General features: G+C 47.5%; 1 protein-coding gene across 1 annotated transcript in view; it reads right to left on the bottom strand.

The window, feature by feature from the left end:
• Nucleotides 1-15164, bottom strand: part of LOC126247904 (protein diaphanous homolog 1-like) — a 61648-nt gene that overhangs the window by 15174 nt on the left and 31310 nt on the right. The window contains exons 2-4 of the mRNA XM_049948518.1: nt 13777-13938; nt 5406-5486; nt 5075-5316 (exon numbers count right to left, since the gene is read on the bottom strand). Coding sequence (XP_049804475.1) covers nt 5075-5316; nt 5406-5486; nt 13777-13938 — 485 coding nt within the window. The remainder of the gene's footprint in view (nt 1-5074; nt 5317-5405; nt 5487-13776; nt 13939-15164) is intronic.

Raw genomic sequence — 15164 nt, forward strand, 5'->3', positions numbered from 1 at the left:
GCTCCCCTGACATGGAATAAGAAACTGTATTAGGCTAAATTAAGAATTCACACAGAGAGGTTAGAGCAGGGGCGGGCAGGAATGCTGCACATGTGCGGTGCACTTGCACGCGTGCAGTTAACAGGTGTTCCGCGTGCACACAGGGGCAAGCTGCCCACCCGCTTATCTCCCATCCCCACCATACCTTCTGTCCACTCCTTTCTCTGCAATGCGTTTTCTTTCCTAGCTTGCTTCATTGAGTGAATGAATAAGGTTAGTAGCAGTGCTTGAAGGAAATCATGGTTTGAAAGAGTACCTATTACTTACGATACGTTTTATTTAATTATCACAGGTGGAGTTTACAATACGTTTATATCTGGAACAAAATTTCTATATACAGACAAACACAAACAGTTACGTAAATTTTCATCACTGATGTTTGCTCTTAACCGAGACTTATTAATTCAGCAAATGGTTTTCCAGCTCTCGCTATATTAAGCGCAGTCTTATAACTTGCACATACCGCTGGGTTATTATTGTTGTCGTCCTGAAAACTTGAAAACAGTGCTCCATAAAATTTTCAATCAGTTAGATGAGAGACATGACGAGAGAAAGTCGCAGATCTCTCGTGACAACAGCAACTACGACAAATTCAAATGGCTCTGAGCACTATGGGACTTAATTGCTGTGGTCATCAGTCCCCTAGAACCTAGAACTACTTAAACCTAACTAACCTAAGGACATCACACACATCCATGCCCGAGGCAGGATTCGAACCTGCGACCATAGCGGTCGCGCGGTTCCAGACTGTAGTGCCTAGAACCGCTCGGCCACTGCGGCCAGCCAACTACGACAGATTCATCTGGTATCGTCAGATCGTTCTTCTTAAGCTCAGTCAATTCCCCATCCGCTCAGAATCCGACAATAAATTGTACTCGTCCTTGTGAAATTTATTATAATGGCCTTCAATACTAAACTTCCGTTGACCAGCGAGAATGCTGTCACATATTAAACATTTCGAATTTTCTAGTATTTGCACAAAGAAAAAATGATTCTCCCATTACTTTTTAAAAGATAGCAAATCTCCACTTCTCCGTTTCTTGAAATACAACGTTCACTACATAGTGCTCGCTTCGCATCAACGTCCGCAGCTTAGCCTGGCACTACACTGCCGCAACCTGCCGGCTGTCGCCAACTGCCCCAGTCGACGATTGCACGCGAGCAGCACAAGTGCAGCGCTGTGCGCTCATGAGCCGCGTGCAACGTTTGCCCGCCCCTGGGTTAGAGGAAATTAAATTCACGGAGACAACCAAGCCGTCGGATAAAAGATCAGGGAAACAGAAAATCAAATTACATCACAGAATATTTGGGGGGGGGGGGGGGGCGGATTTAAAAGTAAAGTAAGTAAATTCTTCGTTTTCTTGGAATGTGTCAGTAGTTTGAATGAAACTGTTGTTGTTTGAGCACCATATTAGCGTGAGAACAGAGTATCTTAAAGTAATTGCTTATCAATTAACTACATACTCACATACGTCCAGACTGGATAAAGGAGAAATTTAAAAATACAGAAACGGGACAATTCTGTATACAGCAAGATACCGAATCATTTGTATCTGAGTTAATAATGGACAATGTATTGTTATTTTTACTTGGTACAGGTTACCTCACTGGATAACTGATATAGTTTCAAGAAATATTCTCATGTTTTATCGTGCAGTGAGACAGGAACAGGGGTGTATTAATTCCTGTTAATTTTAGTTGAATTTCCCAAATGAATCTGGCAGGAAAAGTGGTGTAGAGGTAGTATCAGTCACTTATAATTTCACATCAGTCCAAAAATTCCTATTTAAGTAACTGAAAATAGAAGGGATGTGAATGCAAAATGATTCCTTCCACATAATTAAGATTTATCGTGCGAAATGACTGATGAAACAGGAAACTAACTAACTAACCTGTTTATCTTCCTCATTAAGTGTTCACCTAAACTCAATAAGTAGATCATATCCTAACCACCATACCGTAACACCACCTTCTCCAGGAATTCGAAAAACCCAAATCGTTCCATTGGATTACAATGGGGTGTATCGCAATTCCTCGCTCCATTGACGTGTTTCCAGTCACCCAGTGTTCAGTGGCGGCGCTCTTTGCACCAACTCAAGATATGACTACAGAAATGTGTAGCTTATGAGGAGCTGCTGGACCATTGTACCCCATTGTCTTCAACTCTGCACCCACAGTTCTTGCGTTGGGTGACTACCTGATAGAACTTTGGAACAGACGAGTGATTCCTTTCGCTGATTCCATGCCATTTTTTTGCCCCGAAGGTAATACACCTCATTTCTTTCTCAGCTGAAAACAATGCTACGAATGCGAAACAGTACGTATGTATTATTTGTAGTCTCCTGAGTGAGCGCGCCAAGTTTCCGTTACTTACGACAGATAGCGTTGCTGCAGAACCGTTTCAAAATGGCGCCTGTAGGTGATGTACGTTACAAGCAACGTGCCGTCGTTGAATTTCTCACTGCAGAGAAAGAAACTGTGGGGAATATTCAGAAACGCTTGTGCAAGGTCTATGGATCATCTACTGTTGACAGAAGAACAGTTAATTGCTGGGAACTGATGGAGAGGTCATCAGAAGGCGGAGCTCCACGATTTGCAGCGGTCGGGGGGTCATCCACGGCTGACACACCTGACATGTTGCAGCGAGTACTTGTTTGGGCAATTAAAGGATGCCATTCGTGGAAGACATTTTGAGGACGACGAGGAGGTGATTCACACAGTGAAACACTGGCTCCACCACCAGGACAAGGATTGCAACCGACAGGGCATACACGCCCTTGTTTCGCCCTGGAGTAAGGCCATATAACGGGATGCAGTATACGGGGAAAAATAGGGTGTGTAGATATAACACCATTCTTTCGTGTATGTAATTCTCATTATGTTCAATAAATAATTGTTGGAAAAAAAATGCGGTGCATTGCTTTCTAGGCAACCCTCGTACACTCACCTTCGACTGTTCCTGCCCGTCAGTACGAGTGGTCTGCCTGGTACCGGGTTAACTGTGGTGGTTACTTCGCATTCACACTTCAGTCACATCAAGAACAGTCAAGATGGGGAGATTTAGAAGGGCTGAAATGTTCCTGACGGATATGTGAGTCAGGTGACATCCAATAATCATATCTGAAGTTACCGAGTGAGCTCTTGTGACTGACTCATTCTGCTGTCACTACTACTACACTGACAATACGGTACTCCTCATCTGGTTTTATAATGGCGGGCCCGCCTCTTCTGATATCTAGTGGTCAATTCCACGTTGTAGGGCTGTCCGGATACCTTTGATCAAATACGTATGGAACCTCGAATTAACTAATAGTGTACCAATGAACATATATGAAATGGGAGTAATACGTCAGTAACAGTCAGTTTAATAACTTACATAACTAACTTAAAACAGTTTAATAACTCACATAACTTACTATGTTACAATACATTCGAATTTCATGTGAATCTGCTTATACACCCATGCTCATAAATCAAGGATAATGATGATACATGGTGAAACAACATTCTGGTAGGCGGTTGCGGGTTTAAATCACCTCAGGGTACGACCATGCGGTGCATTTGACCTGCAGTCGTCGCAGGGCGGCGCTGGCAGCAGTCCACATACGCAGAGGTGTGTTGTTGCATGTCAGGGTACGGTGCAGCGACTAAGTGTCAGACATTTTCAGACGTGCTAATGGTGACTGTGTGTTGAAAATGGCTCAAAGAACATATATTGATGACGTTGCGAGGGGTACAATACTAAGGCGACTGGAGGCTGGTCAAACAGAGCAGGTCGTAGCACGGGCCTTCCGTGTGCCACAAAGTGTGGTCTCAAGATTATGGCAACGATTCCAGCAGACAGGAAACGTATTCAGGCGCTACAGTACGGGACGTCCACAGTGTACAGCACAACAAGAAGACCGATATCTCATCATCAGTGCTCGCAGACGGCCACGGAGGACTGCAGGTAGCCTTGCTTGGGACCTTACCGCAGCCACTGGAACAGTTGTCTGAAGACAGACAGTCTACAGACGACTGAACAGACATGGTTTATTCACCCGGAGACCTTCAAGGTTCATTCCACTGATCCCCTGGTCACAGGAGAGCCCGTAAAGCCTGGTGTCGAGAACACAGTACATGGTAATTGGAACAGTGGTCCCAGGTTATGTTCACCGACGAGTCCAGGTATAGTCTGAACAGTGATTCTCACCAGGTTTTCATCTGGCATGAACCAGATACCAACCCCTTAATGTCCTTGAAAGGGGCCTGTATTTGATTTGACGGTGTGCGGTGGGATAATGATTGGTGCACGTACACCCCTGCATGTCTTTGACAGAGGAACTGTAACAGGTCAGGAGTATCGGGAGCTCACCAGTATGTCCGGCTTTTCAGGGGTGCAGTGGGTCCCACCTTCCTCCTGATGGGTGATAACGCACGCCCCCCCCCCCCCCCCCTATCTGCCATCGTGGAGGAGTACCTTGAAACAGATCAGGCGAATGGAGTTGCCTGCCTGTTCTCCAGACCTAAACCCCATCGAGCACGTCTGGGATGCTCTCGGTCGACGTATCGCTGCACGTCTTCAAACCCCTAGGACACTTCAGGAGCTCCGACAGGCACTGGTGCAAGAATGGGAGGCTATACCCCAGCAGCTGCTCGACCATCTGATACAGAGTATGCCAACCCGTTTTGTGGCCTGTGTACGTGTGCATGGTGACCATATCCCATATCGATGTCGCGGTACATGAGCAGGAAACAGTGGCGATTTGTAGCACATGTGTTTCGCGACGGTTTTCTCAACTTATCACCAATACCGTGACTTACAGATCTGTATCGTGTGTGTTACCTATGCGCCTATGCTATTAGCGCCAGTTTTGTGTAGTGCCACGTTGTGTGGCACCACATTCTGCAGTTATCCTTAATTTATGAGCATGAGTGTATTTCCCTGCATAAGTGCTGCTCGAGCTACTTTTTTCAAATTTTTTAAAATAATTGCTTAATTTTCTTACTAAAGATGCACGAAGAGCCTCTGACAGCTGAGCAAGTAGTGCGCTACCTTGACGTCCGCTGTGACGAGCGTGAGCCCCTCCGGCGGTGGAGGGGGCGGCTCCGGCGGTCCGGACATCACGAGGCGACGCAGCAGGTCGCTGCCCATGGACAGCAGCGGCAGTGGGACCGGAAGAGGCTCCCCGAAGACAGGCGGGACCTCGTTGTAAACATCACCGTCTCCTTGTCCGAGGTCTATCCGTATCACGGCGATTCCATCATCGGGATCCTCTGGCTTTGTATCTTCATTGCCTAGCGGGGAGTATACATGTACAGTTGAAAACAAAAGCATCATTCAGTAAGACAGAATTCATGTTATTATACCTCTGTCGTGCACTCACCATGGTTTCGGGCAAAGTCTGGACAAACAGTTATGTACGTTGTACCAGTGCCGCATAGAGAACTGTTCACCTTCTTGAAATCTGCGAAAACAAATAGAAACGAATAATAATTACTTAATTCCCACACTAACAAAAGCTGCACCGTATTTTAACACAGCTCTAGTTTTTTATTAATAGTGAGAGTTCAAAATATTTTGTAATTTGAAACAGCACATAATGACAGTAAACTTGTTTATTGGGACTCTTAGGTTTGGTAGCACCAGTTCAGCAGGAGTGTAAGTGACTGTAATGGATATTTGTATAGCGTGGCTTCTTGTTTGTGTTGTATGATGATGAAGATGATGAAAGAAGGCAGAGAACGAAGTTCAGAGCCGGTACATGGCCAGCTCGAGTAATAAGTAGGGGGCAGCCGAGATAATGGTCCAAATGCGATAGACGTATCATCATCAACAATGTCGCACGCCCTCACTTCATGAGACACAGAGTACACGAAAGAACTTGCCCCCCTTCTAACAGCCGTGAACCGCAAGTCTCTAGAGGAAAGGAAGGTTCCAAATGATTGGAAAAGAGCACAGGTAGTTCCAGTTATCAAGAAGGGTCGTCGAGCAGATGCGCAAAACTATAGGCCTATATCTCTGACATCGATCTGTTGTAGAATTTTAGAACATGTTTTTTGCTCGCGTATCATGTCATTTCAGGAGACCCAGAATCTACTCTGTAGGAATCAACATGGATTCCGGAAACAGCGATCGTGTGAGACCCAACTCGCTTTATTTGTTCATGAGACCCAGAAAATATTAGATACAGGTTCCCAGGTAGATGCCATTTTCCTTGACTTCCGGAAGGCGTTCGATACAGTTCCGCACTGTCACCTGATAAACAAAGTAAGAGCCTACGGAATATCAGACCAGCTGTGTGGCTGGATTGAAGAGTTTTTAGCAAACAGAACACAGCATGTTGTTCTCAATGGAGAGACGTCTACAGACGTTAAAGTAACCTCTGGCGTGCCACAGGGGAGTGTCATAGGACCATTTATTTTCACAATATATAAATGACTTAGTAAATAGTGTCGGAAGTTCCATGCGGCTTTTCGCGGACGATGCTGTAGTATACAGAGAAGTTGCAGCATTAGAAATCTGCAGCGAAATGCAGGAAGATCTGCAGCGAATAGGCACCTGGTGCAAGGAGTGGCAACTGACCCTTAACATAGGCAAATGTAATGTATTGCGAATACATAGAAAGAAGGAACCTTTATTGTATGATTATATGATAGCGGAACAAACACTGATAGCAGTTACTTCTGTAAAATATCTGGGAGTATGCGTGCGGAGCGATTTGAAGTGGAATGATCATACCAAATTAATTGTTGGTAAGGCGGGTGCCAGGTTGAGATTCATTGGGAGAGTCCTTAGAAAATGTAGTCCATCAACAAAGGAGGTGGCTTACAAAACACTCGTTCGACCTATACTTGAGTATTGCTCATCAGTGTGGGATCCGTACCAGGTCGGATTGACAGAGAAGATCCAAAGAAGAGCGGAGCGTTTCGACACAGGCTTATTTGGTAAGCGTGATAGCGTTATCGAGATGTTTAGCAAACTCAAGTGGCAGACTCTGTAAGAGAGGCGCTCTGCATCGCGGTGAGCTTGCTGTCCAGGTTTCGAGAGGGTGCGTTTCTGGACGAGGTATCGAATATATTGCTTGCCCCTACTTATACCTCCCGAGGAGATCACGAACGTAAAATTAGAGAGATTCGAGCGCGCACGGAGGCTTTCAGACAGTCGTTCTTCCCGCGAACCATAGGCGACTGGAACAGGAAAGGGAGGTAATGACAGTGGCACGTAAAGTGCCCTCCGCCACACACTTTTGGGTGGCTTGCGGAGTATAAATGTAGATGTGATGTAGATATAGACACTGCGGAGAGGTCCGGAACTGAACCTAGGACATTGGTGCAAAGACTGGTGATCAGAGACTCCACGCCACCACGTCTCCTCCTCTTGCCGCCCAAATACTAGCAACCAAAAATCCATCACCGGTATTTAAATATTCTTACCTGCAGTCGAGCGCCACAAGCGTCGACAGCGATCTCGACCACGGAGACGGGTCATGAGATATACATAAAAAAAATAAAAACTGTACCTGTAAGGCAACTGCCTTTCATAGGATTAGATAAGTGATAACTGCTAGTCGTATGGGTATTCGATATGTCACCAACTCCACTAAAATTACCCCATGTATTATGCACCCTTGATCTTGCTTAGCACAAACGCACCCTCATATTTTAAGTTTATCAGTACATGAATAATGACCACTTCTGGGAAAGGGGCGGTTGGAGAAGAGGTCGTTCACGGCTTTGAGAAAAGAATCTTGATTCGTCTAGGTCGCAAATTTATGTCATTGTATAAACTTACGATCTAGATCAATAAAAACTTTAATATTCAAAATAGAGATCCCTGTTTCACAGACTTGACCATGTCATGTATTGTAGACATTTGAAGTAAGATCATAGCAAAAAGGTATTCCCCTCTCGTCTCAATGCTAGTAACAGCTTCACGTGTCTGTATATGGCGTGGAATAGGTTGGAGCGTGTGGCAGCTGTATGTTGGTTGGTTGATTTTGGGGAGAGGACCAAACAGCGAGGTCATCGGTCCCATCGGATTAGAAAAGGATGGCAAAGGCCGTGCCCTTTCAAAGGAACCATCCTGACATATTCTGAAGCTATTTAGAGAAATCACGATAAACCTAAATCAGGATGGCCGGACGTAGGTTTGAAGCGCCGTCCTCCCGAATGCGAATCCAGCGTCCTGACCACTGCGCCACCTCACTCGGTGCAACTGCATGGTTGGTGAGCGAGCGTTCCTACTGTCTCGACAGTAGTCTGTCTTTCTATTAAACGGGAAATAAACGCCATGTTTCATTATTAATAAATACTTAATTTAACATTTTTGGACGTTATAAACCTATCTAGTGGTAAGAAAGAAAGTTGTAATGTGATGAGGATGAAGTAGAAAAAAAATAGATAAATAAAAGCCGGGCAGGTGCGAGCAGGACTCAAGAACTGACGATTCCGTATAAACTGAATTACGAATACAGATAATAATAATAATTTCGTATGGCTCGGTGGCCTGGTGCAAATCTTTGAACTGGACACTACTTTGGCGATTTGCGAGTCCCTAACCTACCCCAGTTATACAACTGGGAAAATGAGACCGACAGTTTAATGTGGCGACTCCTCACATTGTTGAGAGGTGAAGGCAGGGTTAAAACGAAGACTGACAAGCCCGTGATTCGAACAAGATTGGATACCGCGTCCTCTTGGATTCCAAGCACGCGCTTAACCCCTAAACGAGCAGATGCTACATGTGTATAAACACTTAATCTACAGGTTTTGCTTAGTGAGTTTGCGAGTATCGAAATACTTGACATATATGGCCGTATCTTTTGAGTGCATTGACTTAGAAGACTAAATTGTTTACTCAGGCAAGAGACGGTAGCTCTTAGCATTTGAGATAAATTTCAACTTGACTCCTCTACCCGATCCTGAGAAGAAGGGTTCTTAATAAACGTACAGGCAGACAGACGGTGATCAAACGGCAAAATGGATTATGTGATATAATATAAAATTAACATCTTTCGGACATTTTTTCCTTTACTTGTGCTGTGTAAACTTGTTTCTTGTCAAATTTTATCCTTCTAAGTCAACGGGATGTACCCTATAGGTTTTGATGAGTGAGTTTGTGAGTATAAATGTGACATAAATGACCCTTTCTTTTGCTTGCACTGACTTAGGAGTTTAAGTTTTTGACACCGCCAAGGAGCCACAGCTCGTAGTATGTGATATGAATTTGAAACTGATACCTCTACACGTTCCTGAGAAAAAAGAATCTTAATAGACCGACAAACAGGCATACAGATAGACAGAGGGGGAACAAAGTTATACTATGTGATTCTTGAGTTTCTCCCGGCGTATTTGATAATCAAAATATCCACGGGTGTGCTGCCGGTCTATAGTATCCAACGGGCACAATATTTCGGCGATCATACATGTCGCCATCATCAGGTGAACTGATGGACTGAGCTCCTGTGAACGTGCCGGCGCGGAGATCCGTACGCTATGGCTGCTCAGAGGGAACTGGGATCGGTCGCGGCGGCGGCCAATTTAAATACCCTCCGCCCACGGCGCGCTCCCTCCGCCGTCCGCGCCCCGCGCCACGGTCGCGCGGTGGAACAGATTGCGACGGCGTCTGAGATGACGTCGGTGTGATGGCTCTGTCCGCCGTGGTCGTCACAACTATTCGTTTGCTCGATTTACTCTTGATTAACCCAATCGCTGGTTCCCAAGCCTTGCTAAGATTATAACCACAGTCACGGTTTATGAGGTCGTCATTGGTGCGAATTTCGATGGCCTCTCTAACAACGCTGTCCCAGTATCTCGACGTCTGTACCAGAATCCTCGTGCGGTCATACTCCATAGTTCGCACCAATGACAACCTCATAAACCGTGACTGTGGCTATAATCTTAGCAAGGCTTGGGAACCAGCGATTGGGTTAATCAAGAGTAAATCGAGCAAACGAATAGTTGTGACGACCACGGCGGACAGAGCCATCACACCGACGTCATCTCAGACGCCGTCGCAATCTGTTATACCGCGCGACCGTGGCGCGGGGCGCGGACGGCGGAGGGAGCGCGCCGTGGGCGGAGGGTATTTAAATCGGCCGCCGCCGCTCTATGCCGTGACCGTGCAAACGGTCGACGGCGGGAGCGACATCTTCGACTTGCGGAAGTTGCTGGGCTTCCCGGTTACGACGGAGGCTCTCCCGACCGCCATGGACCCTCAGCCCCAGTGCTTCAGGTGCCAGGGCGAGGGCCATGTTGCGAAGTATTGCCGCAACGCGGCGCGGTGCATCAAGTGCTCAGGGGAGCACGAGCACGACAGCCGCGCCTGCGACCGCGGCAGCAACGCTCTGCCGACTTGTGTCCGGTGTGGCGGCCCGCACGTCGCCAGTTGGCTCGGTGGTCTCGGTTGTGCGGCTTTCTCAAGCCGCAACCGTGCCGGGGGCGGCGCAGCAGCAGATCCACCTGCCAGGGGCAGGGACGGCCGCTCGGAAACGGGCAGCCAGGGCGCAGCTCCCTCTCCCGTGAAGAGATGTGACCTCGAACTCGGCACCGCCGTGAAGGAGGCCACAGCAGCCCTCAAAGCCGTCATGGCGGCGGAGAGGGCTGCCTTCGCAGCCGCCGTGGCTGCAGAGAAGGAAGAGGCCTTGAGGCAACTGCGCGCAGTCTTCGCCCAAGGCCTCAGCGCAGTCGTACCTGCGAACACTCCTGCGACCTCGCAGAAGAACGTTCGCGCGCCTATTTCAGCGGTTGCCCCAGCAGCACCGCAGGTGAGAGGCGCAAAGAAGACAACCGCCGCCCCAGCGGAACCGGTGGCAACGCCGACTGCTGCGGGACCGGGCCCCGCAAGGGATCGAGAAGCCAAAAGGGCGGCCTTCATCGCACAAGTGCGAGCGAACGGTAATACCTTTTCCTCCGACGCTGAATTGGCGCAGCTCTCCGAACAAGCGGAGCTCATGGAAGCTGCATTACGGAAGGGCTGCGGCGTCCAGTAGAGGAGGACGCTGAACGGTAGCCGACCGCCGCCGTTCTGCACCAGCCTGATGAAGCTGCACCAAGTCACTGACGACAAGGCGCAGCAGAGGGCGTAACAGCAACGCATGCGTTGCCGCGCCGAACTCTTATGTTACAGGGAGAAAGCCACTGCGGCCGGCCCAGGAGACTTCAAGCGAGCCCAGCCGCAGATCCCGGACTGACCCAGCTAACGAACACGCAGCACATAGGTAACGATGCACGATACCTCACCCTAACCCTACCTCACCTTGCATGCTCTGTCGCAGCTAGCAAGCCGCTACTGCCCTTACTACCCGTCCTACTGTCGCTGAGGTTTTTTTCCCTTGGCGCTGGCCTTGGCACTTTTTTTTCCTCTGCTCTTACAACCGCTACCCTTCAATCGTTTTGACCACTTCTATCTCCTGATGGACCATGTTAATGAGTAATCTTACCCAGACGCATGGATAACATCACAGCCCGCATCCTGTGACGCCTGATTCAAAAACTAACATGTTTACGGAGGTGACAGTAGAACTTTTGGTTTGGTCACCACGTTGGTGTGGGCGTGGAGGGGCCCCATCCTTTGCGACCGAACCCAGTTCCCTCTGAGCAGCCATAGCGTACGGATCTCCGTGCCGGCGCGTTCACAGGAGCTCAGTCCGTCAGTTCACCTGATGATGGCGACATGTATGATCGCCGAAATATTGTGCCCGTTGGACACTATAGACCGGCAACACACCCGTGGATATTTTGATAAAGTTATACTATATCGGTTCAGTTTTTACCAAGTGAGGCACAGAACCCTAATTAATAAAAGTATATGAAAATACAGGGTGTATCAAAAACAATCATCCGATTTGGCACGTCTCTATTACTTAATCCAATAAACACATACAATGAATTTTGTTTCTTGATGAAAAGAAAACTCAAAAAGTTTTTTTCATACCTTTTCATAGGTGTTCAACATGCCACCCTTGAGATGCACGGCGTATGTCACAGCGGTATTCAAATTGTTCCCACACTGCAGCGAGCATACCTTGAGTTACAGCTTGTTCAACTGCTGTTACGCAATGTCTCAGTTCATTCTGCCTCTAAGAGACAGGCCGGCAACGGACTACATACGCCGCTCTTCGGCCAGTAGATACAACAGATAGACATAGAAGACAGAGAACATAAAAAACATGATAATACATGATGAACATTACATGATAGATTAGAAGCTGTTCGACGGAAGGCCGGCCGCTGTGGCCGTGCGGTTCTAAGCGCTACAGTCCGGAGCCGCGCTGCTGCTGCGGTCGCAGGTTCGAATCCTGCCTCGGGCATGGGTGTGTGTGATGTCCTTAGGTTAGTTAGGTTTAAGTAGTTCTAAGTTCTAGGGGACTGATGACCACAACAGTTGAGTCCCATAGTGCTCAGAGCCATTTGAACCATTTGTTCGACGGAAGGCACGGTACACAAAGGTGGTCACCAGTAGAACAGACGAAGACATCCAGTTGGAGACACGAACGTCGGAGGACACCGAGGAAAACACTGTAGCACAAAGCGGAGAAACACTGATGCACGGAAACACTGGTGACGATCATCGGCGAAGTACTCACAAACACACTGACGAAGTGGGGGGGGGGCTGCCTCCCGGTGGAAGGGAGAGGCAGGAGGGCGGGAGAAAGAAGGGAGAGTGGGTGGAACCAATCCATCGTATAGTAATCCTTTGATTTAAAAATTCCCGCACTTCCAGATGCCAGTGTGGTGGTCCCAGCCTGTTAGTACATGAAGTCGTTCGAATCAGTCTCCAACAGTGAGAAAAGAAAGTTCTCAAGCGTATCGAGACAAGTGTTTCCTATAACTGTGTTCTCGGCAAAGAAAACTTAGAGCGCATAACGCTTTCTGTTGTCCCGACACCATTTTTACTAGAAGTGTAGTGGGCGCTCACTGCTGCTACCTTGTGGCAACCATGTGAAACTCGAGAGTCTGGCCTTTCAAACAGTACGTTGTTCACACACATATCTCAAACAACATAATAGCTATGATTTTTTTAAAGGATGAGTCGTTTTGATACACCTTCTACAATAATACGAGCCACGGTTACTTATAACACCTCAAAAAATCATGTAATATTACAGCAGCGTGGCAAGAACAAACAAAAAATGGCTCTGAGCACTATGGGACTTAACATCTATGGTCATCAGTCCCCTAGAACTTAGAACTACTTAATCCTAACTAACCTAAGGACATCACACAACACCCAGTCATCACGAGGCAGAGATAATCCCTGACCCCGCCGGAAATCGAACCCGGGAACCCGGGCGTGGGAAGCGAGAACGCTTCCGCACGACCACGAGCTGCGGACGTGGCAAGAACAAAAATGGTTCAAATGCCTCTAAGCACTAAGGGACTTAACATCTGAGGTCATCATTCCCCTAGAACATAGAACTACTTAAACCTAACTAACCTAAGGACATCACACACATCCATGCCCGAGGCAGGATTCGAACCTACGACCGTAGCAGCAGGTGGCAAGAACACCTAGCAAGAATTTATCTCAATCATAGGAGGTAGGGCACAACCTTTAAGCATCAGCATGTACCATAATTATCACTAAAAAGAGGATAACGTTCCTCAATTTTAGCCACACTGAAAATTAAGAAACACGTGCAAATAAGTATCAAACCGTAGGGAAACTAGTGGGCTGTGTTAAAAATCTGACTCTACAGGCCACCGGGTAATTCATTCACATGCTGCTGGACAGCGTGAGGTAGTTGCTCTCACCTGTAGTCATCCTGCAGTTGATACACCGCAGAACGCACTCGTCGGCGAAGAGCGCCATGTTGCCGGTCTCCTCGTTCAGCGCACACAGCGCTCCAGGGACGGGCAGGCACTCCACCGAGTCGCACTGGTCATCCGCAGCAGACTGCCAAACACTCAGCGACGCTACAACAAACATTACGAAGCCTCGCGGTAAACAACAGCACTTGTGCTGCTTCCCCCCCCCCCCCCCCCCCACACACACACACACACACTCACAACTCGTCTGGGGCGTTCAGAGTTTTCATGGGCTGGACAAAAAGGCTGCCAGCAGTCTCTACTGATGCATTGCCCAGCTCAGTACACTAAGTAAATTAAATCAGTACTTTTAACATCAGATTCGGGGGATTCAGAAAATTACCTTTCGTTTGATATGCATCTCGAGTTGATTAAATTGTCGTCATAATTATTCTTCATTTATTCGCTATTAGACTAATTTTCACCCGATGATATGGGATCACCGTCGGCTTGCCTAACCAGCGGACTATGGGCTCGTGAGGGTGGACAAATTTTAGGGGTTGTAATCTGATTAATTCTACAGTGTCGCAAGATGGCGAGTATTGGCAGGGGATAGCCAGCCGACAGCTTCAATTTTAGGCCACAGCTACTTCCCTCGGAAGCACGAGAGGGGTCCACCGTTTCCGCGGAATTTGCCGCCATTTCAGCGTTCCCAACACCAGCGCCGCGGGCTCTGACATCTGCGTAAGGGACCTAACGTAACTACAGCGTTGGTTAGGTTGGCTATATGACGCTCTGCTTGTCGGCGGAACCTAGCTGCGTCGAGGGTTCCTCGTCCACAGAAGTGGCGAAGGACGCCATGATCGCCCAGTTGCGACTAACTGACCGCCTTGAACGGAGATGGTCAGTTGCGAAGGTTGTGTGTTCGGGACCAGCCGCCATCTTAGTGTCAGTGAGCATGTTTTGTGCACATCTACCGCCACGGGCCGCTCCGCTCTTGAGCTTACAGATAGTTACATTCATCTCAGAGTTCACATTCAGTAGCGTTCTTATTTGTGCTGCTAATCATTCAGTACACAGTAGACTGGGCGCTATTTAAGATGATTTCGGGGTAGTAGTTTCAAGTGGTTGAATTGCCCCGTCCGAGCTTATTTTACTGTTCATACTAATGAACAATTTTCTCCATGCTTACTCTCCTCACACTCCATCTTAGTCAAGGTCTGGATCGTTTTAATTTAATACTTTTGACTCGACTGAAAGTTTGCATTTTATATTCTTGTCCTGCACCGGGAAGCAATAGGATCTGGTTTCATAAATGTACAGTTATACTATCAGGCTATCGCACCAATTTATGTTTATTGGAGGAACAATAAAGTAGATTGTACCAGAACAGG

Source organism: Schistocerca nitens, chromosome 1, assembly GCF_023898315.1.
Source record: "Schistocerca nitens isolate TAMUIC-IGC-003100 chromosome 1, iqSchNite1.1, whole genome shotgun sequence".
NCBI classification, from domain to species: Eukaryota; Metazoa; Arthropoda; class Insecta; order Orthoptera; family Acrididae; genus Schistocerca; species Schistocerca nitens.